This window comes from Balaenoptera borealis (assembly GCF_965194805.1).
Source record: "Balaenoptera borealis genome assembly, chromosome: 12".
NCBI classification, from domain to species: domain Eukaryota; kingdom Metazoa; phylum Chordata; class Mammalia; order Artiodactyla; family Balaenopteridae; genus Balaenoptera; species Balaenoptera borealis.
The window spans coordinates 44,212,697-44,228,930 of record NC_138869.1 but is presented as its reverse complement, the minus strand read 5'-3'; the positions used below and the strand labels follow the sequence as shown (position 1 = coordinate 44,228,930).

At 38.5% G+C, this 16,234-nt stretch overlaps 1 protein-coding gene across 1 annotated transcript in view; it reads right to left on the bottom strand.

Annotated features, from left to right (window-relative positions):
• Positions 1 to 16,234, bottom strand: part of MAP4 (microtubule associated protein 4) — a 109,174-nt gene that overhangs the window by 58,310 nt on the left and 34,630 nt on the right. The window contains 1 exon segment of the mRNA XM_082347326.1: positions 556 to 678. Coding sequence (XP_082203452.1) covers positions 556 to 678 — 123 coding nt within the window.

Below are 16,234 nucleotides of genomic sequence, written 5' to 3'. Positions count from 1 at the left end.
CTGCAGTCCATCCCTCCCACCACTTCCAGCTCTAGGCAACTACAAATACGCTTTTTTTGTCTCTATAAATTAGTTTGAATTTTATACAAATTGGGTAAAAGTTATAGTTTTCTTTTTTTTTGTCAAATGAGGATAATATATACTTGGCAGAGTTAGGTAAGAAACGCAGATAATATGTATATTGAGGCTCTAGTACTGTGCCTGGCACAAAATAGGCATTTGACAAATGGTGCTATTAGTACTATAATAATTCCTTTTGGAAGAATTAAGGTTCTAAGGTACTATTGATCATTTAGTCCTCAATGAATATGAATTTCAGCTTATTTACTCAAAACAGGTTTTGAAGGGGAGAAAAGAAAGGGGCACCTGCCTCAGAAGAAGGGATAAATAGAGAGGAGAAAGGGTCAACTAAATGTTCAGGGGAAATAATTATACCTTGGCTGTGCTTTACAAGCTATATTTAGGCTGAAATGTTTTATCTGAGTGGTGATTGTGGCTTTTCCATGTTTATGTCATAGTTCACATTCAGCAGTCACAAGCAAGCCCTGCACTTACCAGTCTGGATAGGATTCACCACTTGCTCGGGTTCAAAGCAAAAGTTTGTATTTTCTGGCCAGTTCTGGCTATTCTGATATCCTTGGTAGGCCATTTTCTCTTCACGGAATTCAGCTGGAGACCCTTCAAATAGAAACAGGAAACAAAAGTTATAAGGTACCACTGTTGACATCTGATTATTTTTGGCTTTTGTAAATAATGCTGCTATGAACATTCAAGTACAGGTTTTTGTGTGGACATACGTTTTCAATTCTATTGGGTATATATGCTCAGCAGTTGAACTGCTAGGTGATACAGCAATTCTATGTTTAACATTTTGAGGATCTGCCAAACTTTTCCATAAATGTATATAAATGGCTGCACCAGTTTATAATCTCACCAGTAATGTCTGAAGGCTTCAATTTCTCCACATCTTCACCAACACCTGCTATTATCTTTTTTTATTTTAGCCATTCTAGATATGGGTGTGATGTGGTATCTCATCATGGTTTTGATTTGCATTTCCCTGATGACTAATGATGTTATGTATTATTTCATGTGCTTATCTAAGGTCACTTTTATGTTTTTTTTCCCCCAAAGAAAGGTTTATTCAAATAATTTACCCAATTTTAAATTAAGCCACTTGGTTATTTTTATTACTGAAATGTAAGATTCACTTTCTTGATGATGTCCTTGGAACACAAAAGTTTTTAATTTCAATGAAGTCCAGTTTATCTACTTTTTTGGTCATCTGTGCTTTCGGTGTCATATCTAAGAAACCACTGACTAATCTAAGGTTACAAAGATTTATGCCCATGTTTTCTTGTAAGAGTCTTATAGTTTTACCTCTTACATATACGTATATGATCCATTTTGGGTTAATTTTTTATATGGTGTTAGGTAGGGGGCTTAACTTCACTCCTTTGCATACAGCTATCCAGTTTTCCCAGCACCATTTCTTGAAAAGACTGTGCTTCCCCCATTAATTTATCTTGGCACTCTTGCTGAAAAATGTAAGAGTTTACATCTAGACTTTGACAGTTTCTTAAAATGTTAAACTTAGACTTATCACACGACCCAGCAATTCCACTCCTAGGTGTCTACCCGAGAGAAATGAAAACAAATATCTATACAAAGACTAATATATGAATGTTCACAGCCATGTTATTCATAATAGCTAAAGACTGGAAACAAACCCAAAATTCATCAACTGACGAATGGATAAACAAAATATGGTACATATACTGGAATATTATTCAGCTGTAAACGGTAATGAAATACTGATAAACACCTCAACATGGATGGATGAACTTTACAAGCATTAAGCTAAGTGAGAAAAGCACGACATGAAAGACTATATGCTGTATGATTCTGTTTATATGAGTTTTCTAGAAAAGATAACTATAAAGATAAGAAGCAAATCAGTGGTTGCCTAGACTGTAAATAGAGATGGGGATTGAGTGTAAATGGACTCAAGATAACTTTAAGGGTGGTAAAAAATTTTTTTGAAAAATGGATTGTGGTGATGAATGCACAACTCTATAAATTTACAATGGGTGAATTTTATAGTATGTAAATTATATCTCAATAAAGTGGTTAAAAAAAAAATCTAGGACTCCCAGGTATGTGCCTTTAGCGTATACTTCCCTTGTTGGGGGTTATGAATTTTTGTGGAGAAAGGTATGGAAGTGAGTGAGCAAAGAAGTTTTGAAAGGCTGAATAGCTACAGTACAAACACGGTTGAAGTTTCCCTACTGCCCTGTTTCTGGAAAAAAGATTAGGACTTTAAAAAGATGTACCTGGGAGAAGGAGAAGGCTCAGCCACAGGGTACTTCAAAAAAATCCACATACCTGCTGCTAATCTCAAGACAAACTTCGAGGGTAAGTGGCAGAACTGTCCCTCCTTTATTACTAGCTAACTCATCAGGTTGCCTTGAAGTGCAAATTTTCCCCTTCAAGACTGTCCTTTATTTTCATGTTTCACAGAATCACCTAAATCTGATTTCAACTACATGAAGCGTTTGAGGAAAGAGGAGGAAGAGGAATGAAACAAAAAAATTTATCCTAGATTACATTCCCTGAAATGTTCCTTCAGGAACACATCCCAAGAGAATGTTAGATATCTGAGGCTATTTTTTTTTTCTATAAACATTTTTACTTAAGCATAATAAATCTGTGGACTTTAAGTTATCTTCCATGCCTGCGAGAATGGAAGGGGAATAATATACTGTATTTTTACTTAAGATATTTCAATTATAATTTTATAATTAAAACTCTTCTTATGTAAGTGAAATGCCTAATCTCTGAGAAACTTATCTGCTGAAGGTAGACTGTACATGACAAAGCCTCCCAAGTTCTACCTGTCAAAGAGAGCCCCTAGCAGTTGTTCTTCTCTGAAGGTTCCAGGCCTCCAGACCTGCACACAACTAAGAAACTTCTGCTATAAGTTATAAGAGAAGGGAGCAAATCAATTCTTCAGGAGAGGCTTTTTCTAAAATTTAGGCAGTATCTGTCATGAATATCTTTTTAAGACGGAAACTGATCATCATAATCATCTTTCATCAATAACAGTTTACAATGGATGTAGAGGATGTTTCACACATAGCTATTCCCTAGGTCAACTATCAATAAATGACAAAGGTACAGAAGTAAATACACCATTAGTTATGGTACAACCTGGGGACAGGGAGAAGAGAAAAACTCAGCAATACAGCTCAGCTATGGCATCTAGTACCAGAAGGGACTTAAAACATCCTGCAATGTGGCCCTGGCAAACTCATGTCTAAAACCTCCAGAGGTTGAAATGCAACCTCTCCATCCCCTCAAAACACTCCCTCCCTCCCCATTTTGGTCTCTCCCCAGGATTCTTTCTCTTTTCTGTCCCTCCTTTGGCTTTAACAGAGCCAACTTTAAATGGCATTTCAACACAAGGAAGTTCTCCAGAGCTGACTATAGTCCAACTGGGTTAACTGTGTGATTTAATATTCTGTAGTAGCTTATATGTACTCATCATTATTTCAGCAGATATATAGGGCCAGTTTGATAACTGCCACATTCTGATTTTTAGATGGTGCTGGAGAAAAAGTCTCAAGGCTGACGGAAACAAAAGACGTAAAATCTTCAGGAGAGCAATAAGACAGCAAGAACGAATCAACTGGTGATTATGCAGCTCCGAATTAACAGCACCAAGAAATATGAAATATTAAAGAAAAAAACAGAGATTGAGGTTCTCCACTTCAGTTTTCCCCAGGCAAACTTCCCACCTTTTCAATACTTTCTGATCTCTTTCCCTATCTTCTGTACACTGCTGGTGTACATGATTTGGGTTATTTACAGGGAGTCCAAAAAAAGAAATAGAAAAACAAGAAGCACCAATAAGAATTATTTTACTCTGAATTATTAATTGACAGATAGATTTCTTATAAACAGTATTAGTGGTCATAATTTGCATATTACTAACAAAAAAAACAAATCTGTGACTGCTTCTATTTCATGTCCTTGGCTCTTTCCTTATCCGTCCCCCCTCCCCTGCCCCAGCGGCAACCTTAGAATTTTAGAGAAGAAGGCACCTAGGAGATCACCTAGTCCAAGCCCCTGAAGTTTAAACCATATCTCATTCAATTATCTATTTAAGCACCTGTTATGTGCCAGTCACTGTTGTAGGTATTAGTGATACAGCAGCAAACCAAACGGTGAAAGGTCTTGCTCTCACGGACACTGATCACTATCATCACCATTACACTGTACTTGGGCACGACAAAAACTGAGCAGCAAGTATTAGTCTAGCTGAGGGTTTAAGATATACCCAACAATGCAAATCTCTGCAAGCCTCAGTTTTCACATCTGGTACCTGCCTTACTTACTTCATAAGGCTGAGGGAGGATATGTGAAAGTGCTTAGAAAACTATGAAGAATATGATAGTCCCACAACTATAATGGGTCATATAGGATAAGTATCTACAATAACACGTACTAAGTGTTGCTACCGGAGTTTAAAGGTCACATAATATGGTCATGGGATGATCTGGAATATTTTCCACAGGAGATTAGAATTTAACTGGACCTGGGAGGATAGTTAGGAGGATATAATTAAATGGATCTGGGAGACTGAGAAAGAGACAAAGTGGAGAAGATATCCAGCAGAGGAAAATATGAGTTAAGACCACAGGCAAGAATGGGAAAGTAAGGAGCACACCAATTTGGCTGGAACACACTTACTGGGGGCAGCAGTTCTCCGTAGAGGGCAGCTAGAGAATAGCTAGGGTGTCAAAGGCCAAACAGAGTGGCATCCAAGAGTTGTCTGCCTGTATCCCATCTAAAGGGAACCACCCCAGTCCCTTCCAGGTGATCCTGGTATGGCTGCCCATCGTGGTACTTTGCTTTCCTGGCCAAACGAGTATACTTGTGATTCAGGCAGACCCAAAGTCCTTTGGGGAAATCTGATATACAGACATTTTGGATCTTGAGCCATAAGGCTACACTACACCTGGGCTGCCAGTAATCATTCTTCCCACCTTGAAAGAGTCTGCCTGAGAATGAAGCCAAAGAGGGGGCAGGGATGACAGAGGGAGAGAAGGAAGAATGGAAAAGAGGGAGGAAGAGTGGGAGAGAGGAGAAAATGGAGGAGTAAGGGAGAAAGAGAGGTAGAGGAAGAGAGAAAAAAGGGGGAGGTGAGGAAAGCAAGAGAGAAGAAAGAGACTTTTGAGCCAAATATGTTATTATAAAAGCTTTACATGTTTAAAAAAAAAACAACAACTAGCTGTAGGCAGCCAACAAAGATGTAAATGCAATGCCCAGTTCCTTTAATTGAGAAAAAGTCTAAAAAGTAAGAAATACGTATTTTGCCTAGAGCTGTCTAAAGGTTTCTTCACATGCTAGAAATCTAAATCAGAAAGAAATACGATATTAAAGAAAGAAAACTGGACTGCAAATCAGGAGATCTAGATTCCAGTCCTGGCTCTGTCACTTAACTTTGGGTGTGACCTTGAGACTTTTAGAACCACAAACCATTCATCTATAGTAAAACACCAAACCAAACCAAAACAAATCCACAAAAAAAACATGAAACACAATAGGGTTGTGCTATATAATTTTTAAAATGCATTTTAATTCTAAAATTAAATTTTAAGACCTTTGATTTATCTATTCATTTTTATATTCCCCCAAAACCTGGCAAGATATAATTTGTGCATAAGTACTCAGCAGGAAGTACTGGTCATTTGCTTAAGCCAGAAAAATTACAATGAATCAAAGAACAAACCACAGTGTCATTGGGAAGGTTCACAAGCATATGGAGGAGGGAAGAAGAAAAAGTGGTAAAAACTTGGATAAATAAAGGGGAAGGGGGGGAAGGGATAAATTAGGAGGTTGGGATTAACATATACACACTACTGTATAGCAAAGGGAGCTATACTTAGTATTTTGTAATAAACTATAAGGGAAAAGAATCTGAAAAAGAATATATATCCGTGTGTGTGTGTATATATATATATACACACACACACACAAACACACATATATACACATATGTATAAACTGAATCACTGTGCTGTACACTGGAAACTAACACAACACTGTAAATCAATTATACTTCAATTAAAAAAAAAAAAAAAAGAAGATTCTCTGTTGGTTTGATTTCTCCCAAGTCCCTGGTGTTTTAATAGAATATATGCTTAATAATTCTCTTTGGAAAAAAAACTTGGATAAATAAATAGTTCTTAAAATTAGTAAAAACAGGGACTTCCCTGGTGGTGCAGTGGATAAGAATCCGCATGCCAACGCAGGGGACACGGGTTCAATCCCTGGTCCGAGAAGATCCCACATGCCGCGGAGCAACTAAGCCCATGCGCCACAGCTACTGAGTCTGCGCTCTACAGCCTGTGAGCCACAACTACTGAGCCCACGTGCCACAACTACTGAAGCCCGCGTGCCTAGAGCTCATGCTCCGCAACGAGAGAAGCCAACGCAATGAGAAGCCCGCTACAATTAAGAGTAGCCCTCGCTCACCGCAACTAGAGAAAGTCTGCGCGCAGCAGTGAAGACCCAACGCAGCCATAATAAATTTAAAAAATATTTAAAAAACTTTTTAAAAATTAGTAAAAATATTTTTAAAACAGTAAGATTTCATAGGATTAATTTATCTCAGTTCTAAAATAAACTTTAAAAGGCTGTGATTCTCCTTACATTTCTTACCCTTTTGGAAAAAAGTAGTTTTTAATCAGAGAAGTGGGTACATTTTGCCAGCACATTCTGGAGAAGGAACATGCAACTCTGGTTATCTCCCCTCCACACTGGTGCCGCAGCACAGCCTAGAGAGGCTCTCCTGGGAGCAACATTCAGAACAGCCTCCGGCCAACAGTGTTATTTTTAAACAGCATGTTTGACAGAGGCTCACTCCCACATCTTCATTCAGTGTTACTGACCTAGATTTCCTTCTTAAAACTCAAGCAAAAGCAGGAAAACTCCCTTGCACGAACAACAGCCTTCAGAATAAACGTGGTGGTTTTTCTTTTAGCATAATTGCAATCTACTCAGAGAGTCTATTTCAGTAAAAGAATGAAAAATGAAATTCAAAACAAGAAGCAATTTACTTAATGCAGTGGAAACAACCCTAGATACCTTGGTTCTCCTATAAACGTAGAATGGGAAAAAATAGTGGCCAGTTTCTATTTCTGTGAAATTGGAAGCATTTAACAGAAGGGGCAAATGGCTAAATATTTTAAAAGTATCAATTAATCAAGTAGTAGTATCTGTATATATATCAAAGCCAGAATAATTCTATCAGGTAACACCCATTCCAAGTCTAAGACAGACCAAGAGATCTTAATGTTTAAGAGAATATAAAAAGTTCATTGATATGGTTTCAGATTCTACATTGCAAATAACTTTTAAGAAACTACCACTTGTCCAGTTTTGATGTCAAATCAAAGAATATCCACAGTTATCGGAAAAAAAAAACTATCTTTCTCTTAGCTTACATATATATGTGAAATGGATTTTCTTCATATACTTCAACTCATACAACATATTGTGACAGATTGAATGCAGCTGTCTTCTATTAAACCAGACAGTTCACCAGAACTAAACTTCTTAAAAGAACTATACTTACTAAACTTTTTAAAAGAAGTATACTTATTAAACTTACTAAACTTTTACTAAAGTTTTACTTACTAACTTTAAGTTAGTAAGTTTTTACTAAACTTTTTTTAAAGAAGTATACTTATTAAAAACATTGGGAGGGGAGAATGTTAACATTAACGTATAATGAATTTATTGTTATTTTAACGAATACTTTTTTAAAGTCTCTCAGTTGTAATATCTAATTTGAAAAATTTTGATAGATATAACCCATATAAACAAAAGCTCTTTGGGGTCCTTAAAAATTCTGTAAATAGCTTTACTGAGGTACAATTAACATACAACAAGCTCCACATATTTAAACTGTATACTTTGATTAGTCTTGACTATGTATGCCATCACCACAAGAGAGAGAACCTATTCATTACCCTCAAAAGTTTCCCAATTTTTTTTTTTTTTTAAATATTTATTTATTTATTTATTTATTTATTTGGTTGCACCGGGTCTTAGTTGCAGCACGCATGTGGGATTTAGTTCCCCTGCCAGGGATCAAACCCAGGCCCCCTGCACTGGGACCATGGAGTCTTAACCACTGTGCCACCAGGGAAGTCCCAGTTTCCCAATTTTTAAGAGTGAAAAGTGGTCTTGATACCAAAAAGTTTGAGAGCTGATGCCTTAAGAGTAATTAGAGACATTCTCCCTCTGGAGAATTCTGCTATTTACCTGGAGAGTCAAGTAAAAAGATAAAGAAGCAAAAAAGAGCATAGATTGGGGCAGTAGACTAAGGTTCTAATCCAGCTCTTTGGAGAGACCTTAGTTATTAACTCATTTAATTCCTTCAAACCTCAATGTTCTCACCCATATCATCAAAACATTGTACCAATATCTGGTATCTAAGCTCCTTTCCACTTATAAAAGTCTATTATATTAGTCCACACCTCTCCATACTACACTGTAGGCTTATGTATTACCACTATCATTCTTCTAGCCCCCTCCCCCAACACCTCCCCCCTCTCTCCCCCCAGAGTCAAGAAGTCGAAGAAAAAGTTCAGGCTTCACTATGTTTTTGTGATAGAAATTAAGCCATCTGAGAAATGAGAAAATAATACAATATCTCACTAAGGGCTAAACTGTACGATGAAGATGTTTAAAGTACACACGTAAAGAGAAGTAAGAAAATTAATGCTGGCAAGAGGGCTTCACAGATAAGACAGGAGGCAATCTTTGAATATGCTATTTTCAATTACTGTTGACACTATAACACATGTGAGAATGTCTTAGATTATTATTACAAATATAAAACAAAATTGGCCAGGGAAATAATGTGTATATCCATACATACACTGATTGTAGAAAGACAAAGCAGTCGTGGCAAAATGCTATTGATTGGTGAATCTGGAAAAACATACAAAAGTTCTTTGTTTTATTTGTTCTTTTCTTTCATTTGTCTGTATATTTGCAATTATTTCAAAATAAAAATTTAAGTACTTCTATTTTCTAAAAATAGAAAAAAAAGTGACAGAAGAAAGCTAAGCTAACTCCTTTCTCAGATTTTCCACCAACTCTACTTTCTTTAATAAAATAGATTTAAATGCTCATATCCAACTATATTAGGATGTCTTTCTCCTCTGTACTAAACAGGTAAAAAGCCCACCAACCTTCCTGATTTGAATAATATTTGACCATCCCTAAAATGGCCGGAGACTTTTTTTAAAGACTTCCAGAGCTCTAACAATATTTGAAAACAATGAAGCATTGAAGGTCTCAAGCAGGAAAGAGATGATGACTTTGAGTTAACAGTTTCTTTTCGGTTTGCTGTAAAACAAACCAGCATGCTTGTCTTGGAAATGTCATTTTAAAAAAAGCCACACAGTATGCTCGTTTTGCTTAAACCGGAAATCCTGCAGGATGCTCCCCAGAGTGGGCTCAGGTGAAGGATACCACCATGAGGCCACAATACACCTTAAGTTAGCAATAGTTTAGCTATAAACACTACATTGTTTTCAGCTGTTCCTTTTACCTCCCATGACACTGGACTATCATACTGAATGTACACTGTTCCTATAAAAACATGTATCTCTACACAACTTCCTTTCTTGTTCTCCAAAGAGGTTGTTACATATACTCTCTTCTCCAGCATTTTCCATCCCAACATATAAACTCTTACTTTATAGAAAATAATATTCTTCCACTGCCCTGTCCTCTATTGCAAACTTACCTACATGAGTCCACCATTACTCCTTTCCTTCCTATTTATGAGGGAGGTATAATCTTCCACCTTTTTTTTTAATTAAAAAAAAAAAACCTGCCCAACCAGAGAATATAAGAAATGCATTCTTATATTCTCCTTTCCAAGGACAGCATTTATGCAAGTACACCTTTCATACTGTCCCTTGCCATTCAGTCCTCCAGCCTCCTGGACTTGCTTTTTAATCTCTACTCTCCTCCTCTGGTTATAAGCACAATTAAATCTCAAGCATCTTTAAAACATAAAATCCAAACTGTATTAAAGAAAAAAAATCCCCTATAGAAGAATCTATGGATTAAAAGAAATTTAGATTCTAATTCTAACAAACCAGTCATTAAAAAACAAACAAATGAGGGCTTCCCTGGTGGCGCAGTGGTTGAGAATCTGCCTGCCAATGCAGGGGGTGCGGGTTCGAGCTCTGGTCTGGGAGGATCCCGCATGCCACGGAGCGACTGGGCCCGTGAGCCACAATTACTGAGCCTGCGCGTCTGGAGCCTGTGCTCCGCGGCAGGAGAGGCCGCGATGGTGAGAGGCCCGCGCACCGCGATGAAGAGTGGTCCCCACTTGCCACAACTAGAGAAAGCCCTCGCACAGAAACGAAGACTCAACACAGTCATAAATAAATAAATAAATAAAAGACCGTGAATTTCTAAAAAAAAAACCTCAAAATTGTTTAAAAAAAAACAAACAAATGAGATAACTGGGCAAAATACTGGTGAACTGAATACTGACTGGACATCTGATGTTATGAATTGGGGTGTGTGTGTGAATGGGTAATTATGTTTTAAAAAGGAATCGATTTTTAGAGATACAGACAGGTATAAAGATAGGATAATATGATGCCTGGAATTTGCTTCCAAAAAACATCTAGGGTTGGGTGGCGGGACAGATTGTCCATCTGTTTGAAAAGCTGAACAACCAACTAAAGAGTCTCTGCCTCTAGTCTGACACTCCTCTTCTTAGCATAAAACATGTTCATATTAGTCCCTGGTTTAAAACCCTTTAATGTTTCCCCATAACCTAGAGATTACAGAGCAAATTTATCACATAAGATCCTATATAAGCCAGTCTTAATGTTTCAGTGTCGTTCCCAGCTAACCATACTATTCCTTACCCACATCCCTCTACTCTTCCACATGAGCTGCTCTATCCATCTAGAATACTTTACTTTGCTCCCCCATACTGTCTGCCTGCCCTAAGCTTACTCATCCTCCCAGGGTCACTCTCTAGGAAACATCTGCGTGTACCACTCCTCTTAAACACAGGGACTTCTTTCCTCAGTGTTTGCATGGCAGCCTGTGCTTACACTAAACACGTGATACAAGACATTGCTCAATGGCTCTGTGGCTGGCCAACTGAGAGCAAGGAGTGTGTCTTCCCATTCAGTATTCCCAGCCCCATATGCTGTGCCTGACACCTAGATGGTGCCCAATAAATGGTTGTTGAATGAACAAATGACTGCAATTTGGAGGGGAAAAAAGTAATCTGGACATAAAAATACTGATAACTCTGGTGGGCTTTTCTTAAGAGATACAACCTGCAAATTAAGATTCTACTTTTTGTAATACCTTTGTTCCATTTAATTTTATTCACATTATATTTTTTGCTGAATACTAAAATATAATCAGTATATAATTTACTTTTTCTAAATGTTCAGGGCTATTAAACAATAGAAATTTATGTTTAAATCAGCCTATTCAAAGACTTAAGTCTGCCTGGTCAGAGCAGATTAATACACTTGAGAGTAAAAACAGTACAATTAATTATGTCAGGGCAACAGACATCATAAACCATGACTGTTGTGTACCTGTGACATGACAGACAGCTACCCTAAGTAGAGAGAGATAAAAACTAGGCTCTTTCTTCAGACAAAATAGGAATTAAAATATTCCCTCAAAATAGCAATAACTCATAATAAGCCCCATTTCTATTTTCACATTCTGCTAAACAGGGTATATAAATGGAAGTATTTAAATTATTTTGGTTTAAAGCCAGAAAACATTTTACAAGTAGCCATAATCAAAATTCAACTGTGGTAGAAATCACATGTGAACATTAAACTGCATTCATGTCCATAGCCCATATTTCACTGACTTCTACTCATTCTGCCAATTTGTTCCAGACAACTATGGATACTTGACATTCCAGCTCTAAACTGAGAATGAAAAAACACTTTCCCAAGTAGGGCAAATTATTCATGGATATTTAACATTCTCATTATAGAATATGATCTGGAACACTACAACACACACTAATCAAGAAGGAAATTAATGTCCAAACAATTTACTCTCTTACTGTTTCTGGTTCCCTCAGATTCAAAAAGATTTCTTCATACTCTGATAACAAGTCTGTCAGCAGTGTGGGGTCTTGGAAGGGTTTGGTTTCCCACGACTTTTGTACCCCTTCCTCTTCCGGACATAGAGCTAACATGTAGTGAGATCTTCTATCCGGGGCAGCACAGAGAGGCAGCCAGTTAGGTGCAGGGTGAGGTTTCAATCCCCCTCCCCTCCACACACAACTGGAGGCACCTTTCTTTCCTACTCTGCCTAACTACCATACAATGACAACATACAACGACGACAACGAGGGAGGCAAGGCCAAATAATCTGCCAGAATCCTCCTAGACCCAACACACCTCTGTTTCTTTGGTTAACTAATGCCTGATAAAAGGATTATGACTGCAGGCACTTGATGTGGTAGCTTCCTCTCTGCTCTGAAAAAAATGCAACGAAAACTCACTTTTGTGCCCGTGAGTAACCGTGGCCCATTCTTCTAAAGAAGGGTGTGTTAACAGTGCATGCAAACACACACCAAATCTTCAGAAGAGGGGTCCATCAGTGCCCTAGCAGGTGATCAATTTTCTTTAAGCCAAATGAAGGTATCCTTTAACTCAGCCATTCAGAATTTCACATTTAACAATTTCAATTGGTGGACCAGGTCAAATTACAATTTTTCTTTAAGTTGAATGAATCAAACATAACAAAGGTACCAACAATTTAATGTTATCTTGAGCTGTACTCGTTTATTCCTTCAACAACCATTTAAGTATCCATACTATGTTCCAGGTTTCAGGGATAAAGCAATGAATAAAATGTGCCTGGTTCCAATGTGTTTTCTTCTCTTTTTGTTCCCGCGGTGCTCTGCTGCTGTGTGGGACACCGAATGGTGCTCACCCCCACGAGTTTCAGTGTCACCCCACAGGTGACTTCGCGTTAGTTCAGCTGTCACCCCGGCCAACTCCTAGTGAGTTTCCTAGAGAGTTTTGTTGGTACCCCAGCAAGTGGTAGTCCTCAGCCTGTGGCATCTCAGGAACTTCTCCACACTCCAGTGGACTTCAAAGATATCTGAATCTCAGCCTTGGGTGGGCTCTCTTTTACATATATCCCTTTCTTATATACCCTGCCTCAGTTCCCATATCTGCTATTCCTCTATTCTTCAGAGTTCTCTTTACCCTTTAGTGGGTAATCTCTATGTGTTAGTAATTCTTCATATTAACTTTCCCTTGTTCAAATTACTATGTTTCTGTTTCCTGACTGGACCTAACACAGAATTGGTACCAAAAGCAGGGTAATTCCAGAAGACAGACTTACAAACATGGGATGTGGGAACTGATTTTTGTCACACCTTTGGGTTTAAGTGCAATGCTAACAAGCACATTACCAATGGGAAATAGGATGCTAGTAATCCATGGCACACAGTGGCAATACAATTAGTTGAGCTATCAGCTGTGATTGTGTTGAAGTATAAACTAAAGCAAGTACCTGGGGAGCCCAAGCAGCTGTTGTACTTGAATGTTATGGTGGCAAAGATGACTACAATAACTGTAGTATGGATAGATCCTACTGAACACACCGAGTGCTCACAGAAAGAAAATGACAAACTCAGGTCTCTCAAGCCCTGAGAGTTAGCCTGAAAACCAGAGAGTGTATATCACAGCCCCAAAGAATCTCTTATTTCCTGTAGCCACAGGTCTAAAATTGTTTACAATAAATTTTTTTTCATCACAAAATTTGTTGAACTCACAGTCTCACCAAGTTTCTCATGTGAAGTTAGGACACTGACTGGAAAAGAATGGAATAATGACACTTGGAATGGAGACAACTAGTTATAGCTAGATGAAATTTATAATCTTGATGCCCCAAGTCACTCTGGGCCACACCAGAGAAGGAACTGGCCCTTTGGTGCCTGAGATACCAGCCTTCCTGATTAAAATCCCTGAGAAAACTTCACCCGGGGCAGATGCTTTGAAAGAGGATGCTTATTTCCCTCGTCGCCCACCACAACCACCCTCTGTTGCCGGAGACCCATAACCAGGTCAAATCTCAGCATGCTCTAGGGCAGGGTTTGGTAAGCTACAGTCCATCGGCCAAATCCACCCAGCCACCTGTTTTTGTACAGCTCACAACCCAAGACTTTAGACTAGTTGTAGGTTCACAGCAAAACTGAACAGAGGGTACACAGATTTCCCAAATACCCCCTGTACCACCATCCACCCCCCTGCATCAACATCCACACCACTGTGGTACACTTTGTTACAATCAATGAACCTACACTAACACATAGGGTTATTACATTTTTTAATGGTTTAAAAAAATTAAAAGAGGATAGGGTTATTATATTTTTTAATGGTTTAAAAAATTAAAAGAGGAAAGAAAATTTGTGAAATTCACATTTCAGTGTCCACAAACAAATGGACACAGACACACTCGTTTGCTTACGTACTGTCTAGGGCTGCTTTGTTGCTACAGCAGCAGAGTTGAGTATTTGTGACAGAGACCAAATGCCAACCCAGGTCTAGGGGAACAGGTACACACAATGATCCTGAAGGAAATAGCTTGCACAGCAAAAAAAGACTCTGGTAATAATATATTGGCAGAAACCTGGGGAACATGTGTAGACATAGATTCTAAGGACATTTGACCAAGGAGGGTAGAATATAATTCTATATTGGGCCTACTTTATTGATACAGGTTCACCTACTAGATATTCCAAATTTAATTAACTTATGCAGCTAGAAGTGGCTCTAACAGCTCACTCAGTTGGCTGACTAAAATTTGGACTCAACAGTGACCTACGTTTAATGAGAGAGAGATGCCAAAGTTTCCACGGCAGGGAATCCAAAGGCTTAGGAAGACGGAAATGTTCAATAGATTTTTCATCTGTGATCTAAGTTGCACAAGAATCCCCAGAAGGCATTGAGAAATACATTAGTCAGGGGGAGCACCTGCATCCTTGAAGAGCTCTGTGGTTGTTCTCCTGTGTAGTATGTACCTGTTCCCCTAGACCTGGGTTGGCAAACTTTATCTGTAAAGGGCCAGATGTAAATATTTATGCTTTGCAGTCCATACAGGTTCTGTCACAACCCCCAGGTATGACCATGGGGGATGTCATCACTGAAGTGGATTCTCTGATTCCAATAGGGATCATGGGATCCTAGAATAGCAGAGGCCAAGTGGCAGCACTTACTTGCCAAAGACAAGGTGGGTACATCTGCCATAAAAGGCAGCAGGGCTGTATTAGTAATCAGAATGCCTTGGCCCACCAAGAGCTTTAGTGGTAGTTAATTGATTTCAGTGTTCCATAGGGAGCTTGCTAGAAAGTTTTTTCCTGTTGTATAGATCAATCTGTATAATAGGAAAAAACTTTACCCCTGGTAGTAAAAACTGTTCTTGATAAGTCAGGATCAAGATCTCTCATCCAGTTTCCAGACCCAAGTCAATTCACAAACCCAGGACCCCTTACGGAAGGATCCTTCCTGCATTGTTCCCACAAGTACATACTGTGAATCCTACCTCTACGCTTCCCCAAAGGCCACTTACAAGAGTGACTATTGATTAGAGAAAAGGAAATACCCAGACCTTTTAGGGATAACTAATTCCTGAGGTTCCAAAGTGCCACTGTGGCCGACCAGTCAAAGTGAGGGCTTATGGTAGTCAGGTAACAGATGGAGTGCTTAACTCAAGTCCAACTCACAGTGGACCCAATTGTTCCATGGACCCATTTTGCGGTTATTTCCTTAGTTCCTAGATGAATAATTGAGAACAGACATAATTGACAAGGGTCTTTAAAATAGGGAGAGCTGAGTGGGAATCACCTAGAACACCCCCTCCCTACTAAGATATTAAACCAGAAGCAATACTCCGTACCTAGGAGATTTAAAGAGATTAATGCCACTACCACAGACCTGAAAGAAACAAAGGTGGGTGATATCTACCACATTCCCATTTAACTCATCAGTTTGGCCAGTGCAGAGGTTGGATGGATCTTGGAGAATGACTATGGATAATTCTAAACTTAATTAGATTTTTCCATCTGGCAGCTGATACACCAGCATCTTTACTGGAGTAAATTAACATGGTCCTGGCACTTGGCATA